This window comes from Geotrypetes seraphini, chromosome 1, assembly GCF_902459505.1.
Source record: "Geotrypetes seraphini chromosome 1, aGeoSer1.1, whole genome shotgun sequence".
Classification (NCBI taxonomy): Eukaryota; Metazoa; Chordata; class Amphibia; order Gymnophiona; family Dermophiidae; genus Geotrypetes; species Geotrypetes seraphini.
This window is the reverse complement of record NC_047084.1, coordinates 520,267,695-520,295,504: the sequence shown is the minus strand read 5'-3', so window position 1 is coordinate 520,295,504 and position 27,810 is coordinate 520,267,695. Positions and strand designations below refer to the sequence as shown.

Genomic DNA, 27,810 nt, shown 5'->3' with positions numbered 1-27,810 from the left:
AGTGGATGCTGTTGGCATCAGCTTTCAAAGCCGTTGTCCATCTACGTTGGGAGTCGGCCATTGTTCAACCTCATGGCAACAGCAAAAAACATGAAAGCGGATAGGTTCTTCAGTCAGAGATCTGAGCCTGGAAGTGCAGGTCTGGATGCTGTGGTCCAGCTGTGTCCACGGAGTGTGCTGTTATATGTGCTTCCTCCATGGCCCATGATAGGACAAATCCTTCAAAGGATTAAAAGTCATTGGGGGAAGGTCATTCTGGTGGCCTCAGACTGGCCACACAGATCTTGGTACGCAAATCTGGTATGTCTTCAGATGCGTCCTGGTTTCAGGCTATAGTTGCAACCGGACCTACCTTCTCAGGGTCCAGTGGTCTTAGAAGATCCAGATTGCTTTGCTTTTATGGCAAGGCTATTGAACACGAAACGTTGGCACAAAGGGTACTCAGAAGTAGTCATTGTCACTCTCCTTAAATCTAAGAAGCTGACAACTGTCTCAGCTTATGCTAAGGAGACTGCTGTACCCAGGAAAAGTTGGAGCTGTTTTTGGCTCCAGTTGCTGAGGTGTTGGTTTGCCTCCAAGCCGTCCTGCAAGGGGCTTACAGTGGCTTCCCTTCGGGTCCAAGTAGGAAGGTTCTCTTGTTTCAGAGCTCAAGATCGCAGATCTATGCTGGTGTCTCATCTGGACATAGCCAGAGTTCTGAAGGGTGCACTACGTATAAGTCATCCAGTAAGACCTCCTTTCCCTTCGTGGGATCTTAATTTGGTTTTGCAGGGCCTAAACCAGGCTCCTTACAAGCCGCTGAAGGAAGCATCTTTGATGGATCTGATGCTCAAAACATTTTTTCTAGTGACTGTGACCTCAGCAAGACAGGTCTTAGAGCTCCAGGCTCTTTCCTTCAGGGAGTCTTCCCTTAAAATCACGGACATTGGAGTCTCTCTACACACCGTTCTTTCTTTTCTGTCGAAGGTGGTGTTGGCCTTTCATGTCAATCAGGAAGTCAGATTGCTGGCATTCCAGTCCACAGGACCCAGGAAACAGGACAAGATTCTAAAGAAGTTGTATGTGAGAAGAGTGCTTAAATATCTTGAGGTCACTGTAGAGTTTAGGCTCCCTGACCATCCTTTTGTGTTGACAAATCCAGCTAGGCGAGGTGTGCCAGCATCCAAGACCATGATTTATTTCCAGGTGGATCCATAGGACCATTTAGTCAGCATACACATTGTGGGGAAACTGTCCCCTGTTTCCATGAAGGCACATGCGACCAGAAGTGTGGTTTCGTTGTGGGCCGAAGTTAGGGCTGACTCCCCCAAGGAAATTCATAGGGTGGTGACCTTGGTCCACTCTACATACAATTGCCAGGTTTTACAGAGAGGATGTGGCAGCAAGGAAGAACTCTGCCTTTGGGTCCTCAATTCTACGTGCCAGCGCAGTCATCCCATCCTAAAATTCTGGGACTGCTTTTGTATGTCGGGATTGTCCAGAATGACACACCTATTACACTAGAAAAAGAGATTAGGTTCTTACTTTGCTAAAATCTTTTATAGTAGAGGTGTGTTATTAAGGAACCTCGCCCTGTCAATTATTTCCTGTGCCTGCCTAATGTCTCACTCAGAATGTTCTTCTCCAAGCCTGTAACTTGGATGCCAGTCAGACCTTGGGGGCCATGAAGAGTAATCTCTTACTGGCATAATTTGGGGTACTCATTGAGCTCCATTAATGCTTCTGTTGGCATGTTTGTTTCTCTGTGTTGACGGTTCATATGTTTGTTTTTATTTAGAGCAGAACAGATTTGTTAGTTGGGGAAGTTTCTTCATATCCCTACTTCACCTAGGTTTTCAAAAGGGCACTTCCTGCTTAGAATCTAACTAGGGGTCAGCAGAGCCCTCTATGAATTAGGAGGGCTACAGAAAAAAACCTGGAGTGAATTACTTCTGCATGGCTCGTGGCTACAGGGAAATTACTCACTTGTCCAGAATGACACACCTATCTTCTAGAAAAAATATTAGCAAGGTAAAAAGCTAGGCTCATATGCACTAAAGCCAGTGTTTGCTGCTAAACCTGTTTTGACAGCTTTAGCGACGATCGCATTTGCATAAAATAGCTCACCGCATGTTTTTCCCCTCGATCACCCATTTTCCTATTCGGCCATGCAAATTATCTAAAACCCCATGCAAACTAGCTAAGCAATTGATGCACTAACATTGCTTGGCGATGCGCAAAAAAAAAGCAAGGGTTTTAGTGACAACAAAAAACCTGATAGGTCTAGTAACTGTTACTGACAGGTCTGCCTGGGTTTACACATGCAAATATCTGTCCATTCCCAACAGCCCTTGACGAACACGGCATTGGCAATACCCCCCTTTGCTAGTAAAAATCGGCAGGAGGGATGCCAATTCCCTCCAGCCATACTGCCCCCCCCTTGCGAGGAAAAAAATGGCAGGAGGAATGCCCACTCCCTCCGGCCATGCTGCCCACCCCCACCTGCTGTAGTGAAACGGCAGGAGGGATACCCACTCCTGCACGAGGAGCCCCCGCAAAAAAAAATCCCCTACCCTCACCCCAAAAAAAGGCAGGAGGGATGCCCACTTGCTCCGGCCCCACCCAATGAACCCTCTCCCCCTGTAACTTTCAAGGAAGTTGGGAGCAGGAGGCAGGCCTTCCCTTCCCTGGTGCATCATGTGATGCATGGGAAGAGGCCCTGATTGGCTCAGGTATCTCTAAAGGGGTGTGGCTTAGGTGTCTGAGCCAATCAGGGCCTTAGGCTTCTTCCCATGCATCACATGGTACACTGGGGAGGGAGAAGGCTTACATTTTTTTTTTCAATGGGTTAGATATGCATGTGTACCATGCACAGCATCTGTGCCCATTAAGGAAAAAAAAAAGGTTTCCTGCCCCGAATAGATTGAGTGGCTGGAGGCTGCTTTCAGGGCTTCCCCTGCCGGCTCTGTGCATGTGTGAGAGTCGCTCTTACAGCGATCAATCGGACGGGAGAGACGGGGAGTACGATGAACCTCCGTGTGAATAATTTGCATGCATACTTTTTAGTGCATCAATAGCTCTTTTTGAATTGGCCAAAAATCGGATTGGAGCAGGCCCATACAGTCTTACTGATCCAATTTAGTGCATCTAGCCCCTAATCTCTTTATTTATGGCTTAGTTGATGAGATCACAAATGATGCCTTATGAACCTCATAAGGGGATATGCAGCAGAAATGAATGCATACAAGCGAGCTTTATATCTACTGCTCATTTCTATATGAATATTCTTAGATATTAACAATTAATTTAAACATTCTCTAAAGAGATTAATTGAACAGTTTTCTTAATGCCTTTAGATGTATATAGTTTTATGTTTAAGGGCAATTTAAATTTTTTTCAAAAGAAGTTTACCATGTGAAAAATGTGTGTAAACCATTTGCACTATTCTGAAATTGAAGTTAACTTAATGTTTTTTTTCCCTGTTTTATTTGGGGGGGGTTTTCCCCTTAAACACCAGAAACCAAAGGTCCTGCTACTCCTTTAAGTATTACTGACCAAAGACTACTTGAAGCTAGTCAACAGTTTCAAAAGAAGCAAGGCAAAAACACTATTGATGTATGGTGGTTATTTGATGATGGAGGTAAGTTTGAACTCTGTGAAAGGATGGATGGCTACTAATGGGACTTTTGAAACAGCTGAGCCCTTTTACAAACATATGCTTTTGACCTGTGCACATTAAATAACAAGGCTCCCATTCTGCTCCTATGGGCGGCTCAGCATTTAGTGTGTGCTGCTTGGCAGCGCACCTCTGTAAAGGCCCACCACTGACAGCTCTGAGCAGAGAGACTTCACTTAAAATCAGAGCCATAGATTTACTTTAGTGAAGTTATGCAAATCTAGTCAGAGTATTCTTTTCTGTTAATTTTCTGTTTCATGCATTTCACAAAGCCAATTGTTTATTTTCAGAGAATATCAAATGTTCTAGAAAAATATCTGGCAGTTGTATGAAATCTGTTTATATACCATTGTTCTATTGCCCCTTCCCTGGCATTACCAGCAGACTAATCCAGACAATGGTTATGTCCATCTACCATCAGGCAGAGATAAGCGAGCACTGAACTGTCTTCTATAATATAGGCTGGTACTCTCTCTCACTGCCAACTCTTATCTGCCTGCTGTTGCCATCCAACATATTACTAATAACTGGAAAGATCATACTAGGTTAAACTTTAATTTTTGGTGGAATTCATTGTGCCACATATATAGAATGGAAAGATCAATTGCGACACAAAATGGAAATTATAATAATTTTATTAAAATATGGGAGCCATTAGCGTCTTTTTGTCATGATTAAATGTCATTTTCCTATTAGTCAGACATCATATAATAACATGAGGGGGGAGGGATACAAAGATATGTTTCGTTACATGAATGAAGGGTTTTGAGGGAGGGTGGGGTGAGGGTTACATTTATATGTTTAGATTATAATGTAAGATATGCAAGTGCCTTGTTTCATTGTGTTGATTATGAATATTGTACACTTTGTTTTTGGACTTCTGGTTCCCTTTTTGTGCCAGATAGAGCTTGGCCAGGCCCTGTTTTAGGATCCGTACGATCTCAGGGGTGTCAAACTCAGCAGGTCTCATGCTGGGTCCCTCCCACCACCTTCCTTCACCTCATCATATTTTTGTAGAGGTGCCTCAGCCAGCGGCCTGGCCCCCTGGTTGGTCAGCTCTCCAGCTTTGAGAGCTATGGAGTCTGTTCTGTAAAAAAAAAAAAAAACAATTCCTGAGGTGTGCCAGTCTAAAGGGCTAATTTCCCTTTAAAACTTTCCTTTTTACTGTATTTTCTCATCTAATCAGCACTTTTCTTGCAGCTAGGGCAGTTTTCAGCACAATGAGTACTTTTAAAGGGAAAAAGTGTTCATTGTGCTCCAGACGCGAGGTACTCACGGCCAGCCTGTGCAAGCATTGTGCAGGCCGGAGTGGTGGGGTAGCCCCTTCAGCAGCGGATGCCAGCAGCCAGGGCACTCCGCCGCATGTATCTTGCGAGTCGGGTTCGGATTGCAGAGAAGCCCGGGCTTCGCCCAATGCCCATGCAGAGGGTTCCCAAGCCGCCGACGGTCAGGGAGAAAAGGATTCCCTTGGCGCCTGAACGTCTGGGATTCCCTTTTCACGTCAGTCGGTTCCTCGGCCTCAGCGTCGGGAAAGTCCAAGGCTTTTCAGATGCGGCAAGCCGCAGGAGCTCCGATTCGGGCGATGTTGGGTCCAATTTTGGCGGAAACCTCCTCCTTCATCTCAGTTACCTTAGGTGACCTTCCCAGCGTTGGGAGTACTCTAAACAGGCTGCTTCGCGGCCTTTTCTCACCGGGACATTCCGTGCATCGTGTTACCGATGACATCATCAGTGATGTGGCAGAGGGGAATGCCCCAGAGGGAGAAGGCCGTGAAGCAGTTTGTTTAGAGTGCTGCCAATACTTCTCTTTGTAGGTCTCGTGGTCGGAGGGGTTTGGACAGGAGGAAGAGATGAAAGATGGGAGGGTCAGCGGGGTTTTGACTGCGTGGTGGGGGTGGGGGGAAGCGCTGCTGCTGGCAATCCAGGGACATTCGGGGTAGGGCTTATATTAAGACCTACCCCGAAAATCACGCTAGGGTTTATTTTCGGGGTAGGTCTTATTTTCAGGGAAACACAGTACCTGTACTGTATTGTATTCTGTGGTTCGTGGTTCACTCGTTTGTACATTGCATGGTCTCCTATGCGCAATAGAGTTTATTTTGAAAGGCTGGGCTCCGCGATCGACTTGCGTTGCCTTTGTAATCAACGTGTTGGGCATCCCTGCTGTAGAGCATTTCAGATTGCATAATAACCTGATGTGAATTATTTTTTTCTTTTTAATATAGGCTTGACATTACTGATCCCCTATCTGCTGACTACCAAGAAAAAGTGGAAAGACTGTAAAATCAGAGTGTTCATCGGTGGAAAAATAAACAGGATAGATCATGACAGAAGAGCGTAAGTTTGTGAGAGCACTTACATTAAAAACTGCAGTTTCAACATGCATTGGACATGCAGGGGACTCAATTAGCACAGATTTTAAAACTTGTTAGCAATTGTGTTTTATCTTCATCTTCAACTTGTACCTACCACATGAAACATAAAATCTGTCCAAATTGGAACATCCTACCATTAAATTAGATCTGTTTAAATCACAAACGACTGAGCATACTAATAGAGTTTAGCACTTCATTAGGAAGCTTTAATATCGGACTTCACTTCTAATTTTTGTCTAAAGCCTAGATGCACTAAGAGGATCGGTAAGACCGGGTGGGTCTGCTCTGATCCAATTTTTGGGCCAATTTGAAAAGAGCTATTGATACACTAAAATGTTTGCATGCAAATGATTCATGTGGAGGTTTGTCATAAACCCCGACTCTCCTGTCCAATTGATGGCTATGAGAGCGACTCTCACATGTGTGGAGATGCGGGGAAGCCCAAACAGCTGAGAGGCATGGAAAAGCCTCCTGCTACCCAACAAATAAAATGGATTAAAAAGCCAAACTAATAGCCCAAACTGAAAAGTAAATATGGATTCTAATAACAAATAAAATGTGTTATGAGAGGAAAAAGGATCTCAGAAACCTGCTCAGGACCTGATGAAATACTGAAAGATTTAAGTCTGAGACTTATCAGTTCCAGATTTTTTATCACCGATCCTATAAAAAACCTCTCATATTCTCAAACACCCTATTTTGTGTATATTAATTTATATTTATAATTTTCAGTGATTTTTAATCATTTTTTATATACAATTTCCATGTAGCTATCTTCAGACACTACTGTGTATTCATGAAACCCTTATATATGTGTGAATGAAGTTTTCCTGGAATATAATCAGATGCACATTAACTGGTAACACTGACATAAAAATGAAACTAAAGAGCCTCCAAACTTCTCAAAGTTTTTTTTTCATCAGTCCAATCCCGATGGTGACGGTTTCACCAAACTTGTGTCGGCTTCTTACGGGGATACACACAGGAGTGAATTATACAGGACTGGCTCAAAAGAATTTTTTGTTATGTCTGCTCAGATAACCTAAAGATGCCATTGAAAGAATACATCTTTAGGCTATCTGAGCTGACATAACAAAAAATTCTTTTGAGCCAGTATTTCATCAGGTCCTGAGCAGGTTTCTGAGATCCTTTTTCCTCTCATATATAACTAACACCTTTCAGCAAAGCCTCCTGCTACTCAGCTGTTTGGGGCAGGAAAGAAACCTTTTTTTTTTTTTATGGGCATGTTGCACACGCACAGTATGCACGGCTGATATGCACGGACGGGGAAAGGGACTTTAGGGTGATAGTGTCCGAAGATCTAAAGGTGAAAAAGCAGTGTGTCAAAGCAGTGGCTGCTGCCAGAATAATGCTGGGTTGTATAAAGAGAGGCGTAGCCAGTAGAAGGAAGAAGGTGTTGATGCCCCTGTACAGGTCATTGGTAAGGCCCCACTTGGAGTATTGTGTTCAGTTTTGGAGACCGTATTTGGCAAAGGACTTAAGAAGACTTGAAGCGGTCTAGAGGAGGGCGACGAAAATGATAGGAGGCTTGCGCCAGAAGACATATGAGGAGAGACTGGAAGCCCTGAATATGTATACCCTAGAGCAGGGGTAGGGAACTCTGGTCCTCGAGAGCCGTATTCCAGTCGGGTTTTCAGGATTTCCCCAATGAATATGCATTGAAAGCAGTGCATGCAAATAGATCTCATGCATATTCATTGGGGAACCTGAAAACCCAACTGGAATACGGCTCTCGAGGTCCGGAGTTCCCTACCCCTGCCCTAGAGGAAAGGAGAGACAGGGGAGATATGATTCAGACGTTCAAATACTTGAAAATGATAGGAGGCTTGCTCCAGAAGACATATGAGGAGAGACTGGAAGCCCTGAATATGTATACCCTAGAGCAGGGGTGTCAAAGTCCCTCCTCGAGGGCCGGAATCCAGTCGGGTTTTCAGGATTTCCCTAATGAATATGCATTGAAAGCAGTGCATACAAATAGATCTCATGCAGATTCATTGGGGAAATCCTGAAAACCCGACTGGATTCTGGCCCTCGAGGACCGACTTTGACACCTGTGCCCTAGAGGAAAGAAGAGACAGGGGAGATATGATTCAGAAGTTCAAATACTTGAAGGGTATTAATGTAGAACAAAATCTTTTCCAGAGAAAGGAAAATGGTAAAACCAGAGGACGTAATTTGAGGTTGAGGGATGGTAGATTCAAAGGCAATGTTAGGGAAATTCTACTTTACGGAGAGGGTTGTAGATGCCTGGAATGTGCTCCCAAGAGAGGTGGTGGAGAGTAAAACGGTGACTGAGTTCAAAGAAGCGTAGGATGAACACAGAGGATCTAGAATCATAAAACAATATTAAAAATTGAACACAGGCCAGTTCTGGGCAGACTTGCACGGTCTGTGTCTGTATATGGCCGTTTGGTGGAGGATGGGCTGGAGAGGGCTTCAATGGGAGGGTGTAAATGGGCTGGAGTAGGTTTTAACGGAGATTTTGGCAGTTGGAACCCAACCACAGTACCGGGTAGAGCTTTGGATTCTTGCCCAGAAATAGCTAAGAAAAAATTTAAAAAAATTTAAATTGAATCAGATTGGGCAGACTGGATGGACCATTCGGATCTTTATCTGCCATCATCTACTATGTTACAACATCTGCCCCATTAAAAAGGAACCCCAATGATGATGGCTCTCCCAAATGCACCGGCACAGTGAACCACGCCCCCATCCCCCCTGCTGCAGCGAAAATGGCAGGAGGAATTCCCACTTCCTCCTGCAATGCTGACCCCCACTCCCTCCATGAAAGAAAAATGGCAAGAGGGATGCCCACTCCCTCCTGCCCTGGTGATCCCACCCCCATGCAAGAGAACATTGGCAGGAGGGAAGCCCATGCTCTTCTGCCAATGGAGGTCCCCCAAACCATCCCCTACCCTCCCAGTCCCCCCCCAAAAAATAAAAATAAGGCAAGAGGGATACCCACTCCCTCCTGCCATTGGATGCTCCCCCAAACCCTCCCCCCGTACCTTTGTCCATTGGAAGGAGGAGGAAAGCACGGTCCCTCCTTCAAGACCCGCTGATCCTAAATGGTGGGTCTTGCCTCCTCGATGTATCATGTGATGTACAGGGAGGAGCACAAGACCCTAATCGTCTCAGACGCCTAAGGCCCCTCCCAGGATTAATGGGTCACAGTAGGCTCAGGTAGACACATGTAACACAAAAGCATCCACCTTCACAAATATTACCTCTACAGAATTCCTTTGCTCCACTACTGCATTGCGATAGTCAAGAAAACTGAATTGAGGTGGGACTGGAACCAGTGAAGGTAACTCGAAGCGAGAATGCACACCCTAAGAACAAATAAAAAAAGCCCAAAACAGAAAACTATTGCTGCTGAGGGATTTCATCATCAGAGGCATTAACTTTGGAACACAGGGCAAGGAGACCAAAATAGTGAAATATCTTCTAGGATCCTTGTCTACCAGGAGTACCAGGCAAATACTGACTATAATTAAGGATGAAACTAAGGATTCTAACACTGATGTTACCCATCTGGGAACAAATGACCTGATCAACAACTCCAAACTTTCAATGTATAAGGAAAGGGAGAGGACTTCAATAGGTGGCTCAAAGTCAAAAGGGGATAGATTCCATACAAATGTGAGGAAGTTCTTCTTCACCCAGAGAGTGGTGGAAAACTGGAATGCTTTTCCGGAGGCTGTTATAGGAGAAAACACCCTTCAGGGATTCAAGATAAAGTTAGACAAGTTCCTGCTGAACCAGAACGTACGCAGGTAAGGCTAGTCTCAGTTAGGGCACTGGTTTTTGATCTAAGGGGCTGCCGCGGGAGTGGACTGCTGGGCACGGTGTACCATTGGTCTGACCCAGCAGTGGCAATTCTTATGTTCTTATGTCATCAAGAAGGCTTTAAGTACATAGGAGGATGGAGAAATACTTTGAAAGACAAGAGACTACACTTCTCCCTCAGTATTCATGGTTTCAGCTATCGCGATTTCGATTATTCACGGTTTTTAGCTTGCTGGCTCCTCCCCCCAAATTATGTCAGCTTGCATAGAGAAATCACTGATTTCAAGCATTTATAGAGAAAATTGCCGATTCCTAGCACTTTCATCACCATGTTTTGCCTCTCATTCAGGAACAGGCCAGGTCTCCTACCATGTTATTTGCGGTTTCACCATTTTTACGATGGTTTTTAATAGAAAACAGCGAATAACATATGAAAAAGTTATTTGCAGTTTTTCTGTATTTGCGGTTCTGTTAATCCCCTATCACAGCGAATACGGAGGGAGAAGTGTATATTGTAATGATGGACTACATCTCATTATAGCAGAAAAGAGAATCCTTGCTGAGAAATTTAGACAATATTCTGAATAGGACGCCTGGTCTCGGCAGCCGCCTAAGTGGCTTTTGAGAATCGCACATGGGCATCCTATATAGACTCGCATCTGTCCTGACAGACGCCTAACCCCACCCCGATTCTCTAACCAGCGTCCATGTCACAGGCACCGGTTAGAGAATTGCATTGCCGCTGAGCTGATCGTCAAAAGGGAATCTCCCTGCGGTGATCAGTTTAGCGGCTGCAGCAGAGAACCTGCAGAAGGGTGATGGAATGATACGTGGAATGCATCTAGTCTGGGCTTCCACGGCGGTATTTTTAAATAACTTCCACGCCTGGTTTACAGTCCTAACCTTTGCAACTGATCCTTTTAACTTCTTTTTAACCATTTTCCTCATTTTATCATAGTCACCCTTTTGAAAATGAAACACCCCTACAGTAGATTTCTTTTGTGACATTACTCCTGGTATCAGCTCAAATTTAATCACGTTATGATCACTGTTTCCCAGCAGACCCAACACAGTTAACTCCTGTACTATGGCTTCCACTAAGGACCAATTCTAAAATAGCACCCCCTCTTGTCGGTTCCCAGACCAGTTGTTTCAAGAAGCAGACATTTATGACATCTAGGAATTTTACCTCCCTAGCACTCCCTGGTGTAACATTTAACCAGTCAATGTTGGGGTAATTGAAATCACTCCTACTAACAACTATGTCCTAAATGGAAACACAGGAGACTTCAAAGACACTGCAAGGCCGCACACCCCCACACCCCACACCCACACACCCACATGGACTCACACAAACATAAACCCGAGCATTCAAATTCAGGAAAAAAAACAAAAGTGGAGGCTTTTTCTCCACTTTTCTTTGTTTTTTTTTCTGATTTTGAGTGCTCGGGTTGTGTTTGTGTGAGCCTATTTAGATGGGGTGTACGGCCTTGCAGTGTCTTTGAGGTCTCCTGTGTTTCCATTTAGGAAATAGTTGTTAGTAGGAGTGATTATATGTGTCCTTTTCTTTAGTGAGTGTGTAATTGAAATCACCCATTATTATAGTGTGGCCTATTTCTCCAGTTTTCCTAATCTCTGAAAACATTTCTTCATCTGTCTGCTCATTTTGTCCTGGGGGACGGTAGTATAACCCAACCTTTATATTCCTTCCCTTCACATATGGAATTTCTATTCATAAAGATTCCACACTGCTTTCTATGCCAAGCAGAATGTTTATTTTATTTTATTTGATTCCCTCTTTAACATATAGCACAACCCTCATTCCAATTTGATCTACTCTATCCTTGTGATATAATTTGTACCCAGGTAACAGTGTCCCATTGATTGTCCTCCTTCCACCAGGCCATGGGGAAGGTCATGGTGCTCATGTGACTGACCACTAATGTTTCCAGTTGTTGGTTGACTATTTAATTGCTTCTTCCATTAAAGGCTCGGGAGCGATTATATTCATGCAAGATCTCATGATTTACAATGCAATATGTGCAACAATACAGTTTATTCCACTTTAATGAGAGCTACATTTTCAAAAGCTGAAGATGGGTCCTTAATTTTACAAATCAGCCAATCACCAAACAATAACTAAAATGGGCAACTTTGATCATTGCACTATTCAAACTTCCAAAATTGCATGTTAAGGCTTGCTAAATTATTATTTTATTTCATGGCTTTGCAGGGTTAATGGAAGATTAGATGTAGAACAAAAAAAGTAATATAGGGAACTTCAGACAAGCAAAAAAAATGGATCTTTGCAGAAGAGGGAAAAGCTGAGATGGAGGGAAACTGGAAAACAAAACATATATATGAAGATATTGTTGGGCATGCCAAGGAATTTGGCCTGGAGGGGTATGCCAAGGAATTTGGTTCTATAGGCAGAGAGAGCTATGCTCCCCATGCACATAAAGCCTGGGCAATCATCAGTAGGTTTTCTGTTGGAATTCTTGAGGAAATGGAATAAGTTATTAGGATTTTTGGCTGTGCACTTTCCATTTAGTAATCAGTTCAAATCTGGGGAGAGGTAAGTGTGGATTTACATAATATGGGAAGCTCCTTGATTGATTTAAGTTACATGTCCATTTGTGAAAATTAAATGACATAAATTCTATTATTTTACTATCTATGCTAAAGTTGTAATTCATTGCTGTCATGTAGTTCTGCCTACAAAATCTAATCTAATATTCTGATTCGGCATCACACATACCTAGGCAGGCTCAAGGCAATTTACAAAGAGAAGAGAAGAATGGAGAAGGAAGGGTAGAGAAAGGGGAGGAGAAAATGGGGGAATATTTGGGCAGAGGGAGATCTGAGAAGTTCAAGTGTCAAAGAGGTTGGTTTTCAGTTTTTTTCTGGAATGTGGTGTAGTTGGGTTCTGTTCTGGTCGTTTCAGTGAGGTCATTCCAGGTTTTTACTCCTAGGAAGGTAAGTATTGAAGATTCTTTGTTGAGGGAAGGTTTAGTAGTATCCTGTTAAAGGTTCTGTGGGAGGTAGCCCATACCTTTGAAAAGAGTTGGATGATTGGAGCTGCTGAGTTTCCGTGAATTATTTGGTATAAGATGCATGAAGTTTTAAATTTTATTCGTGATGGGATGGGTAACCAGTGTAGTTGCTTGATGAAGGCTGATATTGAGTTATATTTTTTCAGGTTGAAAATTAGTCTTACTGCTGTGTTTTGTATGAGTTGCATTTTATGGATCAGTGCACTGTTGATTCCCAAGTAGGCGGAGTTACAGTAGCCCAGCTGTGGTAGGATCATCAATTGCACAATTAGAGCAAAGTGATGTTGATGAAAGTATGGTCTGAGTCTTAGTTGCTTCATGGTGAAGAGGGACTTTTTCTGAGTATTAGAGATTTGAGCTTCCATGGTTAGTGTGGAATCAAGAATGCAGCCTAGAATTTTGGAGGCTTTATCGACAGTGAGGGTGTGGCTCGAACGGAGAGTGATGCTTGTCGGTGCTGTCTGTTGGGCTGTGTGGAAGTATAAGATTTTGGGGGGGGGGGGGTTGGTTTAGTTTTAGCTTGTTGATTGTTGCCCAATTTTAGATTCTTTCAATGTTGATTGAGACTTTGTTGGTGACATCTGATTGGTTGTTGGTTATGGGGATGAGGAGCAGAATGTCATCTACGTAGGACATTATGCTTTCATCATTAAATTTGATGTTTCTGAGGGAGCTCATGAAAAGGTTGAACAGGAAGGGGGAAAGTGGAGAGCCTTGAGGCACCCCACAGAAGGCTTTCCAGAGGCTGAGATCTCTTCATTCTTTTTGACAATGTATTCTCTGTACCAGTTATACCGATTTCTGATAGTTTTGTTAGGTGATGATCCACGGAGTCAAAGGCAGCTGAAATGTCAAATTGCAGGAGTATTGCCTGACGTCCCATACTGAGTAGTTGTTTGGTTTTTGTGATAGATTGAGGATGAGAAGTTCAGTGCTGTGGTGTTGACCGAATCCGAATTGGTTGGGTGGAGACATGAATGTTGCTTGATGTAGGTTACAAGTTGTTTACTTACATGGATCTCGATAATTTTTGTTAGAATAGGTATTCCAGTGATGGGTCTGTAGTTGGAGGACATGGAGAGATCTGCCTTTGGATTTTTTGGTATGGGAGTAAGAGCAGTTTTTCCCATTGTTTCTGGTAGTTGGCCTTGATTTAGGGAGGTATTGAGAAGACTGATGATCCAGATGATGATTTGTTCGGGTGCGGTTGTAAGGAGGTAGGTGGGGCAGTTGTCTAGGGGACTGCGACGTGTTGACAGTTTGGATAATAGTTTTATTGTATCTGAGATGGACAAGCCGGAGAATGAAGTCCAGATTTGGTCTGCTTTAATAGGCTCTGTGGAATGCCTCGGTATGTCAGGAGAATGATGTTTCGTAATAATCGCTTTGGCTACATCGGATTGGACTGTCTTTATTATTAATGACTGATTTAATTTTAGTGGCTTGTATTGATTGAGTCTTATCTCATTCAGTTGTTTCAGGACCTTTGTTTACTGCTGTTTTTCTATGTACACTGCCTTTGTAACCTTCAAATACTCAATAAAGAAATTGAACTAATAGAAATAAGTTTGCTAGTTCCTGTGTAGTGATTTTGTTGGGGTGACCTGTGGAGCCTTGGTTCGGTGGGGTAGTTTGCTGTTGCACCAGGAGGAATAAATTTTTTGTGTGTTTAATGTTTTGTTACCTAGTTTGGAGGCCTAACAGTTTTTATTGGCCTCTGATAAATTGATTTTGTAATTATTTATTGCTTTGCACCAAAGTGTTCTGTGATCTTGTGTCCGCTTTTTCTCCATTTCCTTTCCAGTCATCTGCATAGTTGCTTGTCTGTTCTCAGTGATTCGGTGAGCCAGGGGGGAAGTTTGATGTTGCTTATTCTAAAACAAAACTGTTTAAAAAATTTTTTTGTCTTATTTTTTAAAATATATTCTCGTTATGCTTTTCTGCAAATATCAATGGTAGGTAAAATTAACAGTTACTGTATGTATTTAATCACAGATTTTATCTTTTATATTAATGTAGGATGGCCACTCTGCTCAGCAAATTTCGAATAGATTTCTCAGACATTATGGTCCTTGGAGATATCAATACAAAACCAAAGAAGGCAAAGTAAGTGGATTCTCTCATTTTTAACTGAAATCAGACAGTTGCATACTTATGAGATTAAAGACTACTTTTGGTCCTGTAGAACAGGTCTCATATTTAAATGTAAAGATTAGAGGCTGACTAAATTTTGGTTTCGGTCTTAATGCCAAAACTGGCCCAGAATGTTTTTGTGTCTGGGTTCAGTTTTTGTCAAAACTAACCATGTGTTTTTGGTGGAAGCTGAATATTTATGCTTTATCCTGTTGGTCTCCCATCCTGATTGTCTCCCTCCCTTTTCCTCCCCTCCAAACATTAATTGCCTTCCTCTCTGCCCACTTATAATTTCATCCCCTTAGTCTATCTTACAATCCCTGGCAATCTAGGAATATAATCAGAGCAGGAATGATCCCCAGGTGCTCCTGCCCATGCTGGCTCTGATCTCAAAATGGTTGCCATTACCTCTTCTGGCAATCTCGTGAGATTGCTGCAAGAGGTCACAGCAGCCATTTTGCCATCCTGCCCTGACTATACCACTAGACCACAAGGGATTGTAAGGTAGTCTGGGAGGGGGAGCTACTCTTTTTGCGTTCTTTTTTGTTTTTGTGTAATGTGATTGCAAGCAATGCAGTTATAATCTTGCATCATAGTTTATATGGTAGAGTGCTCCAAATAAATGCTTTTGATAACAAAGGTTTACCAGGAAATTGTTCCAGTCTCCTCTGCTTGCAACCTTGGAGTCATCTTCAATTCTGATCTCTCATTTTCTACATACAGTGGTGCCTCGCAGAACGGCCGCCTCGCACAGCGAACGCTGCGCACAACGAACTTCTTGTCTTGATTCGTACAACGGACTTCGTTTCACACAACGAAGTCGCCCGAGCTGCATCGCAAACCTCCCCCCGCCGCCACCGCATATTTTTAAACCTCCCCCCGCCACCACCGCATATTGTTAAACCTCCCCCCGCCGCCACCGCATATTGTTAAACCTCCCCCCGCCGCCACCGCATATTGTTAAACCTCCCCCCGCCGCCACCGCATATTTTTAAACCTCCCCCCGCCGCCTGGGCCTGCGCTGATCTCTGAATGGCTGCAGTCAGCTCTCGCGGGACTCACAAGAACTAACTGCAGCCAGCTCTCGCGGGACTCACAAGAACTAACTGCAGCCATTCGGAGATCGGCATGGGCCCACACAGGCGTGCAGAGGAATTGCTCCTGATCTCTGCGCTTCTGGCCTGTACGCCACTGGCTGGGAAAGATGGGAGGAATTAAAAAAGGTACTGGGGAGTATGTGGGGGGTGATTATAATACACAGCAAGGATCAACAAAACCCCTGTCTCCCCTCCCCTTCACATATATCCCCTCTATATCATGCTAACAGCTCTAACAAGATAAATTTATCTTTTTTTATGTCATCTTAGCATATTTTATGCTACAGAACGAATTATTTTTTTTTACATGTATTGTTATGGGAAAACGCGTTTCACATAACGAACTTTTCGCATAACAAACTTGCTCCTGGAACGAATTAAGTTCGTTGTGTGAGGCACCACTGTATATCCAACATGCTGCTAAGACCTGTCGCTTCAATCTCTTCAGTATCACCAAAATTTGCCCCTTCTCTGAGCACACTACCTGGACCCTTGTCCAAGCTCTTGTAACCTCACACTTAGATTACTGCAATTTACTCCTAAATGGTATCCCTCAGTGTCGCCTCTCCCCCTTGCAATCTGTGCAAAACTCTGCTGTTCGACTCATCTTCTACTAACCTCGCTACACTCATGTCACAGGAGGCAGGAAAAGAGAAGGAGAGAAGAGCAGAGAACAGGAGAGGGGAAGAAGGAGCAACAGAAGGCAAGAGAGAGCAAGGAGCATTGGCGAGAGGTAGCTCCGCCCACCCCTTGACATCATCCACTGGCGCTCCTCCTTAAAAGGGTAGGGGTCAACGACGCTCATTTAAACAGGCTTGAACAGGAAGCAGGAAAAGAGAAGGAGAGAAAAGCAGAGCAGAGAACAGGAGAGGGGAAGAAGGAGCAACAGAAGGCAGGAGAGAGCAAGGGGCATCAGCAAAAGGTAGCTCCGCCCACCCACTGACATCTACCACTGGAGCTCCTTCTTAAAAGGGGAGGGGCCAATGGCGCTCAGCTATTTGGCATGCGTCGAGGGCAAGCGTTAAAGGCGCTCGCCTTAGCGAGAGCGCCTTTGCGAAAGAGCCTTGAGAAGGGATGAGCCACCACTAAAGGAGAGCAGAAGGAGACCACAGCAGGCGCAGAGCACACACAACCAGGCAGACACAGCAGATACAGAGGGGACACAACCAGACAGACACAGGACACAGCAGGCGCAGAGGACACACAACCAGGCAGACAGCAGTCGCAGAGGACACACAACCAGGCAGACACAGAGGACACAGCAGGCGCAGAAGACATCCACAGAAGACCGGCAAGTGGGCAGCAATGGAAGAAGAATACAGAAGCAGGATGCTGAGCTACCCAGTTTTCTGCACCGTCTGCCATATGTATGACTACCTCCCCTCTGGGAGGCGGTCTTACGTATGCGCTCGTTGCGGAAAACTGGAGAACCTGAAGAAACAAGTCAGACTCCTGGAGGGAAGAATGCTGGATCTGGAGACACTTCAAGCAGTGGAGGAGGAAGACAGAGGATGCAGAGAACATCAAGACAGAGGACACCATCAAGGAAGAAGTCTGAGAGCTGTAGAAGTTCATAGAGGAGGCATACAGGGAGGCCGTGGAAAATCACCAGCAACAGTGGAACTGCCGAGATATACCTACAGACAACCACCAGGAAGAAATGGGTGACACAGCAGCGAGATCTGAAAACTGCGGCGGGAACCCACAAGAAGACGATGCCAGGATGAGAGAAAATGGATGGGAACGAAGGACATGAACCTATGGCTGGAGAAATCGACATATACCAGGGACATGGACCTGCAGCTGGAGAATCAGGAGAAGATAGAGAGGACAGCAATCGTCTTGGGGGACTCCATCATCAGACAAGTCGACAGCCACATAGCAGGAGGAAGACTGGATAGGCTGGTGACCTGCCTACCGGGAGCCAAGGTAGAAGTCATAGTGAGCCACATTGACAGGATCATCGACAGTGTGGAAGAAGAAGATACGGCACCGGTGATCCATGTGGGGGGACGAACAACATGAGCAACAGGAACTACAACAGGGAAGTACTGAAGGACCAGTTCCGGATGCTAGGAGGGAAGCTGAAGACCAGAACGTAGAGGATAGCATTCTTGGAGATCCTGCCTGTACCCAGGGACAACGAGAAGAGGCAGATGGAGCTGCAAGCAGTCAACATGTGGATGCAGCGCTGGTGTGAGGAAGAAGGATTCCACTTCATGCGCAACTGGACGACGTTCTGGGGGAAGAGCAAGCTATTAATGAAGAACAGCAGAGATGGAACGAGGCTACTTGCAAGCAACATCGAGCGATAAGTTGAAGTTTTTAAACTAGGAAGAAGGGGAAAGCCGACAGTCAACCGAGAGAGAGAGTAGATGGTTTGTGAACCGGTATACCCGGAGGATACCGTGCAAGAAGATAGAGGGGAAGACTCACTGGATCACAGGCAAGGCAGATTGAAAGGGACACATGAGGGAAGGAAATGCAAGAAAGGAACAGGCCACAAACTCAAGTGCATGTACACGAACGCAAGGAGCCTAAGGAATAAGATGGGTGAATTAGAAGCTATGGCACAAAAAAGATAACATGGACATCATCGGCATCAAGGAAACATGGTGGACTGAGGAAAACATCTGGGACACTGTGCTACCCGGGATACAAACTATACCGCAGAAACAAGAGTGGCTCAAAAAGGTGGGGGTATTGCCATATACGTCAAAGAGGGAATTGAATCTATTGGAGAGAACAAGCCACAACAGATGGATAAATTAGAGTTTCTCTGGGTCAAAATTCCAGGAAAAAACGGACTGGAAATAATGATCGGCATCTACTACCGACCCCCAGGGCAGTCCGAAGAAATTGATGGAGAAATGACAGACGAGATTAAATGCAACTGCAAAGGAGGCAATACGGTTATCATGGGTGACTTGAACTATGCGGGGATAGACTAGAACCTAGGAACCTCCGGCTGTGCTAGGGAGACCTAGTTCCTGGATGCTATAGGCGATTACTTCCTGGAACAACTTGTCAAGGAGAATACAAGAGGAAATGCAATTCTGGACTTAATTCTAAATGGACTGCAAGAACCGGCACAAGGTGTAGAAGGGACGCTGGGAAACAGCGATCACAACATGATCCGCTTCAACCTGGAAGCAGGGGCGAAACATCGGTCCAGAACAACGGCCACGGCACTGAACTTCCGAGAAGGGAATTACAAAGGGATGAGACTTATGGTGGGGAAGAAGATTAAGAAGAGGATAAACACTGTAAAAATGCTAGAGCAAGCTTGGTCCCTTTTCAAGGAAACAGTCACCGAGGCACAAAATCTATATATAGAAACATAGAAACATAGAAAGATGACGGCAGAAAAGGGCCAAGGCCCATCAAGTCTGCCCACTCTATAGACCCTCCCCTTATACTATACAGTGTTTTACCCTGACCCACTTAGGGATCCCACATGGGCGTCCCATTTATTCTTAAAATCTGGCACGCTGCTGGCCTCGATCACCTGTACTGGAAGCTTGTTCCATTGATCAATCACTCGCTCCGTGAAGAAATACTTTCTGGTGTCGCCGTGAAATTTTCCACCCTTGAGTTTGAGCGGGTGCCCCCTTGTGGTTGAGGGGCCTCTGAGAAGGAAAATGTTATCTTCCACTTCTATACGTCCGGTGACGTATTTAAACGTCTCAATCATGTCTCCCCTCTCCCTGCGTTCCTCGAGAGTGTAGAGCTGCAAATTGTTTAGTCTTGCCTCGTACGAGAGACCTTTAAGCCCTGAGACCATTCTGGTGGCCATCCTTTGGACCGACTCGACCCTCTGCATGTCTTTGCGATAATGTGGCCTCCAGAATTGCACGCAGTATTCCAGATGAGGTCTCACCATGGTCCTGTATAATGGCATTATGACTGCAGGCTTTCTGCTGATGAAACTTCTACGGATGAAACCCAGCATCTGTCTTGCCCTTGAGGAAGCCTTCTCCACCTGATTGGCAGATTTCATGTCTGCACTAATGATTACTCCTAAATCTCGTTCTGCTGTAGTGCTGGTCAAGGTCTCCCCGTTCAAGGTATAAGTTCTGCATGGGTTTCTGCTACCCAGGTGCATGACCTTACACTTTCCAGCATTGAAGCCCAGCTGCCAGGTTGAGGACCAGCATTCCAATGTACGCAGGTCCTGCGCCATAATATCTTGTAGATTGTCCTCGCTTACCATATTACATAGTTTGGCGGCGTCGGCGAATAATGTTACTTTACCTTGAAGCCCTTGAGTCAGATCTCCTATGAATATGTTGAAGAGGAGTGGACCCAAGACCGAGCCCTGCGGCACCCCGCTGGTCACCTCCGATGTCTCAGAGAAAGTACCGTTAACCATCACCCTCTGAAGTCTGCCACTCAGCCAATCATTGACCCATGCCGTCAGAGTCTCTCCTAACCCCATCGATTTCATCTTGTTTAACAGTCTGCGGTGTGGGACGCTGTCAAAAGCTTTACTGAAGTCCAGGTACACAATGTCTAGTGAATCTCCTTCGTCCAGTCTTTTTGTTACCCAGTCAAAGAAGTTGATGAGGTTTGATTGGCAGGACCTACCCTTGGTGAATCCATGTTGATTGGGGTCCCGTAGATTCCCTTCGTCCAAGACCGTGTCCAATTGGCGTTTGATCAGTGTTTCCATGAGTTTGCATACTATCGATGTCAGACTCACCGGTCTGTAATTTGCAGCCTCTGTCCTGCAACCCTTTTTGTATAGAGGAACGACGTTAGCTGTTTTCCAGTCCAAGGGGACTGTCCCTGTACTCAGTGAGAGATTGAAGAGCACGGCTAACGGTTCTGCCAGGACATCACCTAACTCCCTGAGCACTCTGGGGTGCAGATTGTCCGGTCCCATGGCTTTGTCCACCTTGAGTTTTGTTAGCTCAAGGTAAACCCCGCTGGGTGTGAATTTAAAATTCCGAAACGGATCTTTTGTGTTTGACTGTGGCTTCAATTGAGGGCCGGACCCTGGCGCCTCGCAGGTGAAGACCGAGCAGAAGTATTCGTTTAGTAGTTCGGCCTTTTCGGGATCCGATTCTGCGTAATTCCCGTCCGTTTTTTTCAGGCGTACTATCCCGTTTGTGTTTTTTTTCCTGTCACTGATATACCGGAAAAAGGATTTGTCCCCTTTCTTAATGTTGTTTGCTAGAGTTTCTTCCACTCGAAGTTTGGCCTCCCTGACTGCCGTTTTGACCTCTGTGGACTTGATCCTGTGTAGCAGTTGATCTTTGCTTTTCCCCGTGCGTTTGAAGGAAGCAAATGTGTTTTTCTTCTCCTTAACGAGACGTGAGATCTCTGCGGTGAACCACTGGGGTTTGTCTTTTCTTCGCCGTTTGTGTGATGATTTTATGTAACGGCCGGTTGCCTCGTGTATGACAGATTTCAGGGATGACCACATATCCTCCACATTCCCTGTCTCAGTTTGGACCTGGGATACCACGTATCAACAAGGGATCCAAGAGGAAAAAGAACAAGGAACCGGCATGGCTCACTGTAAAGGTGAAGGAAGCGATCAGAGACGAGAAAACTTTGTTTAAGGAATGGAAAAGGTCAAGAATGAACGAAAACTGGAATAAGCATAAACAACAACAAAGGCCAGAAGGCGGTAAAAAGAGCCAAAAGCGACTACGAGGAAAAAATAGCCAAGGAGGCAAAAAACTTCAAGCTGTTCTTTCGATATATTAAGGGGAAATGACCCGCGAAAGAAGCGGTGGGACTGTTGTATGACCATGGAATAAAGGGAGTGCTAAAGGAGGACAAAGCAATCGCCGACAAACTGAACATATTTTTTGCGTCTGTATTTACCGAAGAGGATATACACAGCATACCGGAACCCATCAGGCTGTATGCTGGAAACGAAGACGGGAAACTGACAGGGTTGACGGACAGTCTAGAAGAGGTATGCAGGCGGATCAATAGGCTTAAGAGCGATAAATCCCCGGGACCGGATGGTATCCATCCAAGGGTCATCAAGGAACAGAAAGGGACTATAGCTGAACTGCTTCAACTAATAGCCAATCAGTTGATCAAATCGGGAAAAATTCCCGAAGACTGGAAGGTGGCGAATGTTAGCTGATCTTCAGAAAAGGTTCGAGGGGAGATCCGGGAAACTACAGACTGGTGAGTTTGACCTCAGTACCGGGAAAGATGGTAGAGGCACTGATAAAGGACAGCATCATTGATCACCTTGACGGACACGGTCTGATGAGGACCAGCCAGCACATTTTCAGCAAAGGCAGATCTTGTTTGACGAACTTGCTGCACTTCTTCGAGGGAGTAAACAGGAAGATAGACAAGGGCAACCCGGTCGATTGTATATCTGGATTTTCAGAAGGTATTCAACAAGGTTCCATATGAACAACTACTTCGGAAAATTACGAGTCATGGAATCGAGGGTGAAATACTCACGTGGATTAAAAACTGGCTGGAGCATAGGAAACAGAGTGGGGGTAAATGGACAGTACTCAGACTGGAAAGCGTCACCAGTGGGGTGCCGCAGGGCCCGGTGCTTGGACCCATACTCTTCAACATCTTTATAAACGATCTGGACATTGGTACGACGAGTGAGGTGATCAAATTTGCGGACGATACGAAGTTATTCAAAGTAGTGAAGACACAGGGGGATTGCGAAGATCTGCAACGTGACATAATCAAGCTCGAGAAATGGGCATCGACATGGCAAATGAGGTTCAACGTGGATAAGTATAAAATGATGCATGTTGGTAACAAAAACATCATGCACGAATACAGGATGTCCGGGGTGGTACTTGGAGAAACCTCCCAGGAAAGAGACTTGAGCATTCTGATTGACAAGTCGATGAAGCTGTCCGCGCAATGTGTGGCGGCGGTGAAATGGGCGAACAGAATGCTAGGAATGATAAAGAAGGGGATCACAAACAGATTGGAGAAGGTTGTTATGCCGCTGTACCGGGCCATGGTGCGTCCTCACCTGGAGTACTGTGTCCAGCACTGGTCGCCATACATGAAGAAGTACACAGTACTACTCGAAAGGGTCCAGAGAAGAGCGACTAAAATGGTTAAGGAGCTGGAGGAGTTGCCATACAGTGAGAGATTGGAGAAACTGGGCCTCCTCTCTTGAAAAGAGGAGACTGAGAGGAGATATGATCGAAACATTCAAAATACTGAAGGGAATAGACTTAGCAGATAAAGACAGATTATTCACCATCTACAAGGTAGGGAGAACGAGAGGGCACTCTCTAAAGTTGAAAGGGGATAGATTGCATACAAACGTAAGGAAGTTCTTCTTCACCCATAGAGTGGTAGAAAACTGGAACACTCTTTTGGAGTCTGTTATAGGGGAAAACACCCTCCAGGGATTCAAGGCAAAGTTGGACAAGTTCCTGCTAAACTGGAACATACACAGGTGAGGCTGGACTCATTTAGAGCACTGGTCTTTAACCTGGGGGCCGCTGTGTGAGCGGAGTGCTGGGCACGATGGACCACTGGTCTGACCCAGCAGCAGCAATTCTTATGTTCTTATGTTCTCCTTAAGTCACTTCACTGGCTCCCTATCTGCCATCATATACAGTTCAAGATCTTATTGCTGACCTACAAGTGTGTTCATTCTGCTGCCCCTCAATATCTCTCCTTGCTTCTCTCTCCTTATACACCTCCCAGAGAATTCCGTTCCTCAGATAAGTCACTCTTAATGTTACCCTTCTCCTCCACTGCCAATTCCAGACTTAATTTCTCAACAGCTCTTCAGTCCATCTTCGCACAGTGAGGCACTCTTCAGGTGGACTTGTTTGCAGCTCCACACAATCACAAGTTTCCCTAGTTCTGCTCCAGACTTTACTCACTTCACCCTCTGGAGGCGATGCGTTTCTCCTGGATTGGATACAAATGTTTCTCTATGCATTTCCTCCCACTCATCTCACCTTGAAAACTCTTTTCAAACTCAAACTGGAATAGGCGACCATGATACTCATAGCTCCTTGGTGGCTCAGATAGCATTGGTTCTCCCTTCAACTCAGCACCAGGAAGCCTATACCTCTTCCAATCTTTCCGTCTCTGTTTACACAGAATCAAGGAGCTCTTCTTCATCCTTACCTGCAATCGTTACACCTGACAGCTTGGTATCTCTTGGGCTGAACTCAGCTGCATTACACCTCTCTCAGCCTGTCTGCAGTAGTATCAACACCTCCAGGAAACCAGCCACTCAATGTTATCATCAACAGTGGACTTGGTTTTCTTCCTAGTGTCGTCTTCATCATCACAATCCAACTTCATTGTCGGTGGACTTCGTGTTGGATTATCTTCTTCATCTGTCTGAATCTGGGTTCAAATCTATGTCTATCAGAGTCCATCTCAGTGCTATTACTGCTTTTCACATGCCAGTTGAGGGAAAACCTCTTACTGCTCATCCTTTGGTCTCCAGATTCTTGAAAGGACTTTTCAATGTTAAACCACCTCTCAAACTTCCTCCTCTATAGTCTGGGATCTCAATGTAGTTCTTTCCAGGTTGACGAAGCCACCATTTGAACCAATGGCCACAGCTCATCTCAAGTTTCTTACCTGGAAAGCTGGTTTTCTTATCTCGCTCACTTCAGCCAGGAGGGTCAGTGAGTTACAAGCGTTGGTGGCAGAACCACCCTTCACTGTTTTTCACCATGATAAAATGGTTCTACGCAAGCATTCCAAAGTTTTTCCTGAAAGTGGTCACAGAGTTTCATCTCAATCAATCGATTGTTCTTCCAGTTTTTTCCCTAAGCCTCATTCTCATGCTGGAGAAACGACGCTGCACACTCTGTACTGTAAACGAGCTTTGGCCTATTATATTGACAGAACAAAGCCCCATAGAACATCTCCCCAACTGTTCATCTCATTTGATCCTAACAAGTTGGGGCATCCTGTTTCCAAGAGAACAATTTCCAACTGATTGGCTACCTGTATCTCGTTCTGCTATGCTCAGACTGGACTGCACCTGGAGAGTCGTGTCATAGCCCACCAAATCAGAGCTATGGCAGCTTCTGTAGCTTTTCTCAGATCTACTCCTATTGAGGAAATCTGTAAAGCTGTCACCTGGTCCTCAGTTCATACCTTCACTTCTCATTATTGTCTGGAGTCTTTCATCAGACCGGATAGGCACTTCGGCCAGTCAGTATCAACAAAATTTATTTTCTTAAGGACCAACTCTCCCACCATCCAATTATAGTGTGAGAATATGCTGCCTGCTTGTCCTGGGATAAAGCATAGTTACTTACCATAACAGGTGTTATCCAGGGACAGCAGGCAGATATTCTCACAACCCACCCTCCTCCCCTGGTTGGTTTCTTAGCTGGCTTACCTTAACTGAAGGACCCCGTGCCTACTTTGGGCGGGAAGGCACATACGTATGCATGGTGCGGGCTGATCGCGAACTTTCTAAACTTAGTTGCGATTCACTTTTCAAGTGTATGTTCCGGGGCTCCAGGGCTTCGTTGGTGACATCATCCATGTGTCCTTTTGAGGACATCTGTAAAGCAGCCACCTGGTCCTCAGTTCATACATTCATGACCCAGTACTGTTTAGAAAATCTTACCAGACAGGATAGTCAGTTTGGCTGCAAAGTTCAATCTCTAATTAGAAGCCAATTGCCCTCCAACCCCATGTGTTAGCTAGGGAGTCCATACATATGAAAATATACTGTCTGCTTGTCCTGAGATAAAGTACAGTTACTTATCTGTAGAAGGTGTTATCCAGGGGCAGCAGGTAGATATTCTCACAACCCGCCCATCTCCCCTTCTTGGCTTCTTTACTTGTTGTTAAACTGATGTCCCACAAGCTGGCAGTGGGCAGGAAGGCACCTGCAGTATGGGCAGTCTCTTGATTTCTTAAAGTGACAGTTCTTTGGATGATCTGTGCTGGGTTCTGTGGATGCCACTCCATGTGAGAATATCTGCTTGCTGTCTCTGGATAACACCTGTTATTTCATGTGAAATAGGATACACAAGTGTTTTTTTAACTTGTATAATATAAATGTATTGTTACTTTTCAAAGATACATTTACAACTCTCATTCAAAAATGATGATAGTAAATTTTATCAATTTGCCTGAAACATTGCAGACAATCATATTTAGAACACATTCAAAATTAATTTGGAGTAGAGGTAGGCTTGAATCATGTACTGATGTAGTTTTAATTCTTGTACTGTCTATTTTACTTTAATATCATGTTTCTCAAAAATATGAAGAGAAATATAAAAGTAAATTTTGGTTGACGAGTACTACGGCATGTCATGTATATATAAACAAAAAAGGAGGGTTTCTTAAGAATTGTAAGATATGTGCTAACCCTGCTTATATGTAATATGTACACTTCTCTGGATAGAAAAATTTAATCAGGTATCTTACTTTAAAAACCAGTTGTAGCATATGTTGACTCTAATCTACATTTTAGTGTTACAGCTTTTGAAGAAATGATTGAACCTTTTAGACTTCATGAAGATGACAAAGAGCAAGATGTAGCTGATAAAATGAAAGAAGAAGAACCCTGGAGAATCACAGATAACGAGCTTGAACTTTTCAAAACAAAGGTACACTGACTTATTTCATTTTCTTCTCTGTTTGGTTTAATTTTTTTTTCCATAATTGTTTTTTTTAAGATATAAATCTAACTGACAGGGTATTTCTTAGACGAATGCATATAATAAATCCATCAACAGCTCAGCGCAAGAATGCTTTTCTAGAAGAATTAGCAAAGGTTTTTGAGAAGGCTCAAAATGCATACACCTTACTTCCTGCCTACTCTGCAAGACCATTTCATAGCTCTTTCAATGGAGCTTATTGAGCATGTCATCAAAGATCCTCCTCAAGACTTCTGATTTTTTCATGATTTGCTATTTTTTTTTAGTTTGTTAGTTATATAGATCCTGCAATGTGCCTTGAGTAGGTCTTTCAGCTGGTGTTTCACTTTTACTTGCTTTAGGCCTGCTGTGAGGAAGTAAATCCAACCAACTTAAATGGAGACTTTTCACATAATGGGCAAATACTCAAAAGTTGTTTGCCCGATACACACATATTCTCCTATCTTCTACACCAGTGGTTCTCAAACATGTCCTGGAAAGCACCAGCAAGGGGCAGATTAGGATGCCCTTCACTTCCATTATATACTAATCTCTCCAATGCTTATTCAATATTATGGAATGCCCTTCCATCCTATATTCAAATGGCTTCTTCTCACCAACAGTTTTAAAATGTCCCTTAAAACCTATTTGTTTCAAAATGCTTTTGAACTATGAGGTCCCCTTTCTCCTTTGTTGTGGACTTTTGGGTGTAGGGCAGCCAATGGTGTGTCAGATCTGCAGGACACATCTCTAGTTCTTCCTGCCACTTTTCTGTCCTGGTGAATTCTATCTACCTCCTCTCTTCTCATTCCTGCTATTGCTACCTCTCTTATGTGATTATTATTTACTATATAAAGTACCTTGATTTCCTAAAGGACAGAATACCAAATAAACCTGAACCTGAAACTTGTCTACAAAGAAGGTGGAGTTGCTTACCTCTAACAAGGGTTCTCTATAAATGGTAGAGGAATGCAGCTACGATTTACCCTCTACCCTACCCCAAACTCTCCATCCATACACCCTCTGAAATAAAGAAAACAACCTACCCACATTATATACTTAAAATAAATGTTAATTGGCTGATGAGACAGAC

General features: G+C 44.3%; 1 protein-coding gene across 1 annotated transcript in view; it reads left to right on the top strand.

The window, feature by feature from the left end:
- SLC12A2 (solute carrier family 12 member 2) overlaps window positions 1-27,810 on the top strand; it is a 333,014-nt gene that overhangs the window by 273,658 nt on the left and 31,546 nt on the right. Inside the window, exons 22-25 of the mRNA XM_033928970.1 lie at window positions 3,497-3,619; window positions 5,880-5,991; window positions 14,912-14,998; window positions 26,552-26,687. Of these exons, the coding sequence (XP_033784861.1) occupies window positions 3,497-3,619; window positions 5,880-5,991; window positions 14,912-14,998; window positions 26,552-26,687 (458 nt within the window). The remainder of the gene's footprint in view (window positions 1-3,496; window positions 3,620-5,879; window positions 5,992-14,911; window positions 14,999-26,551; window positions 26,688-27,810) is intronic.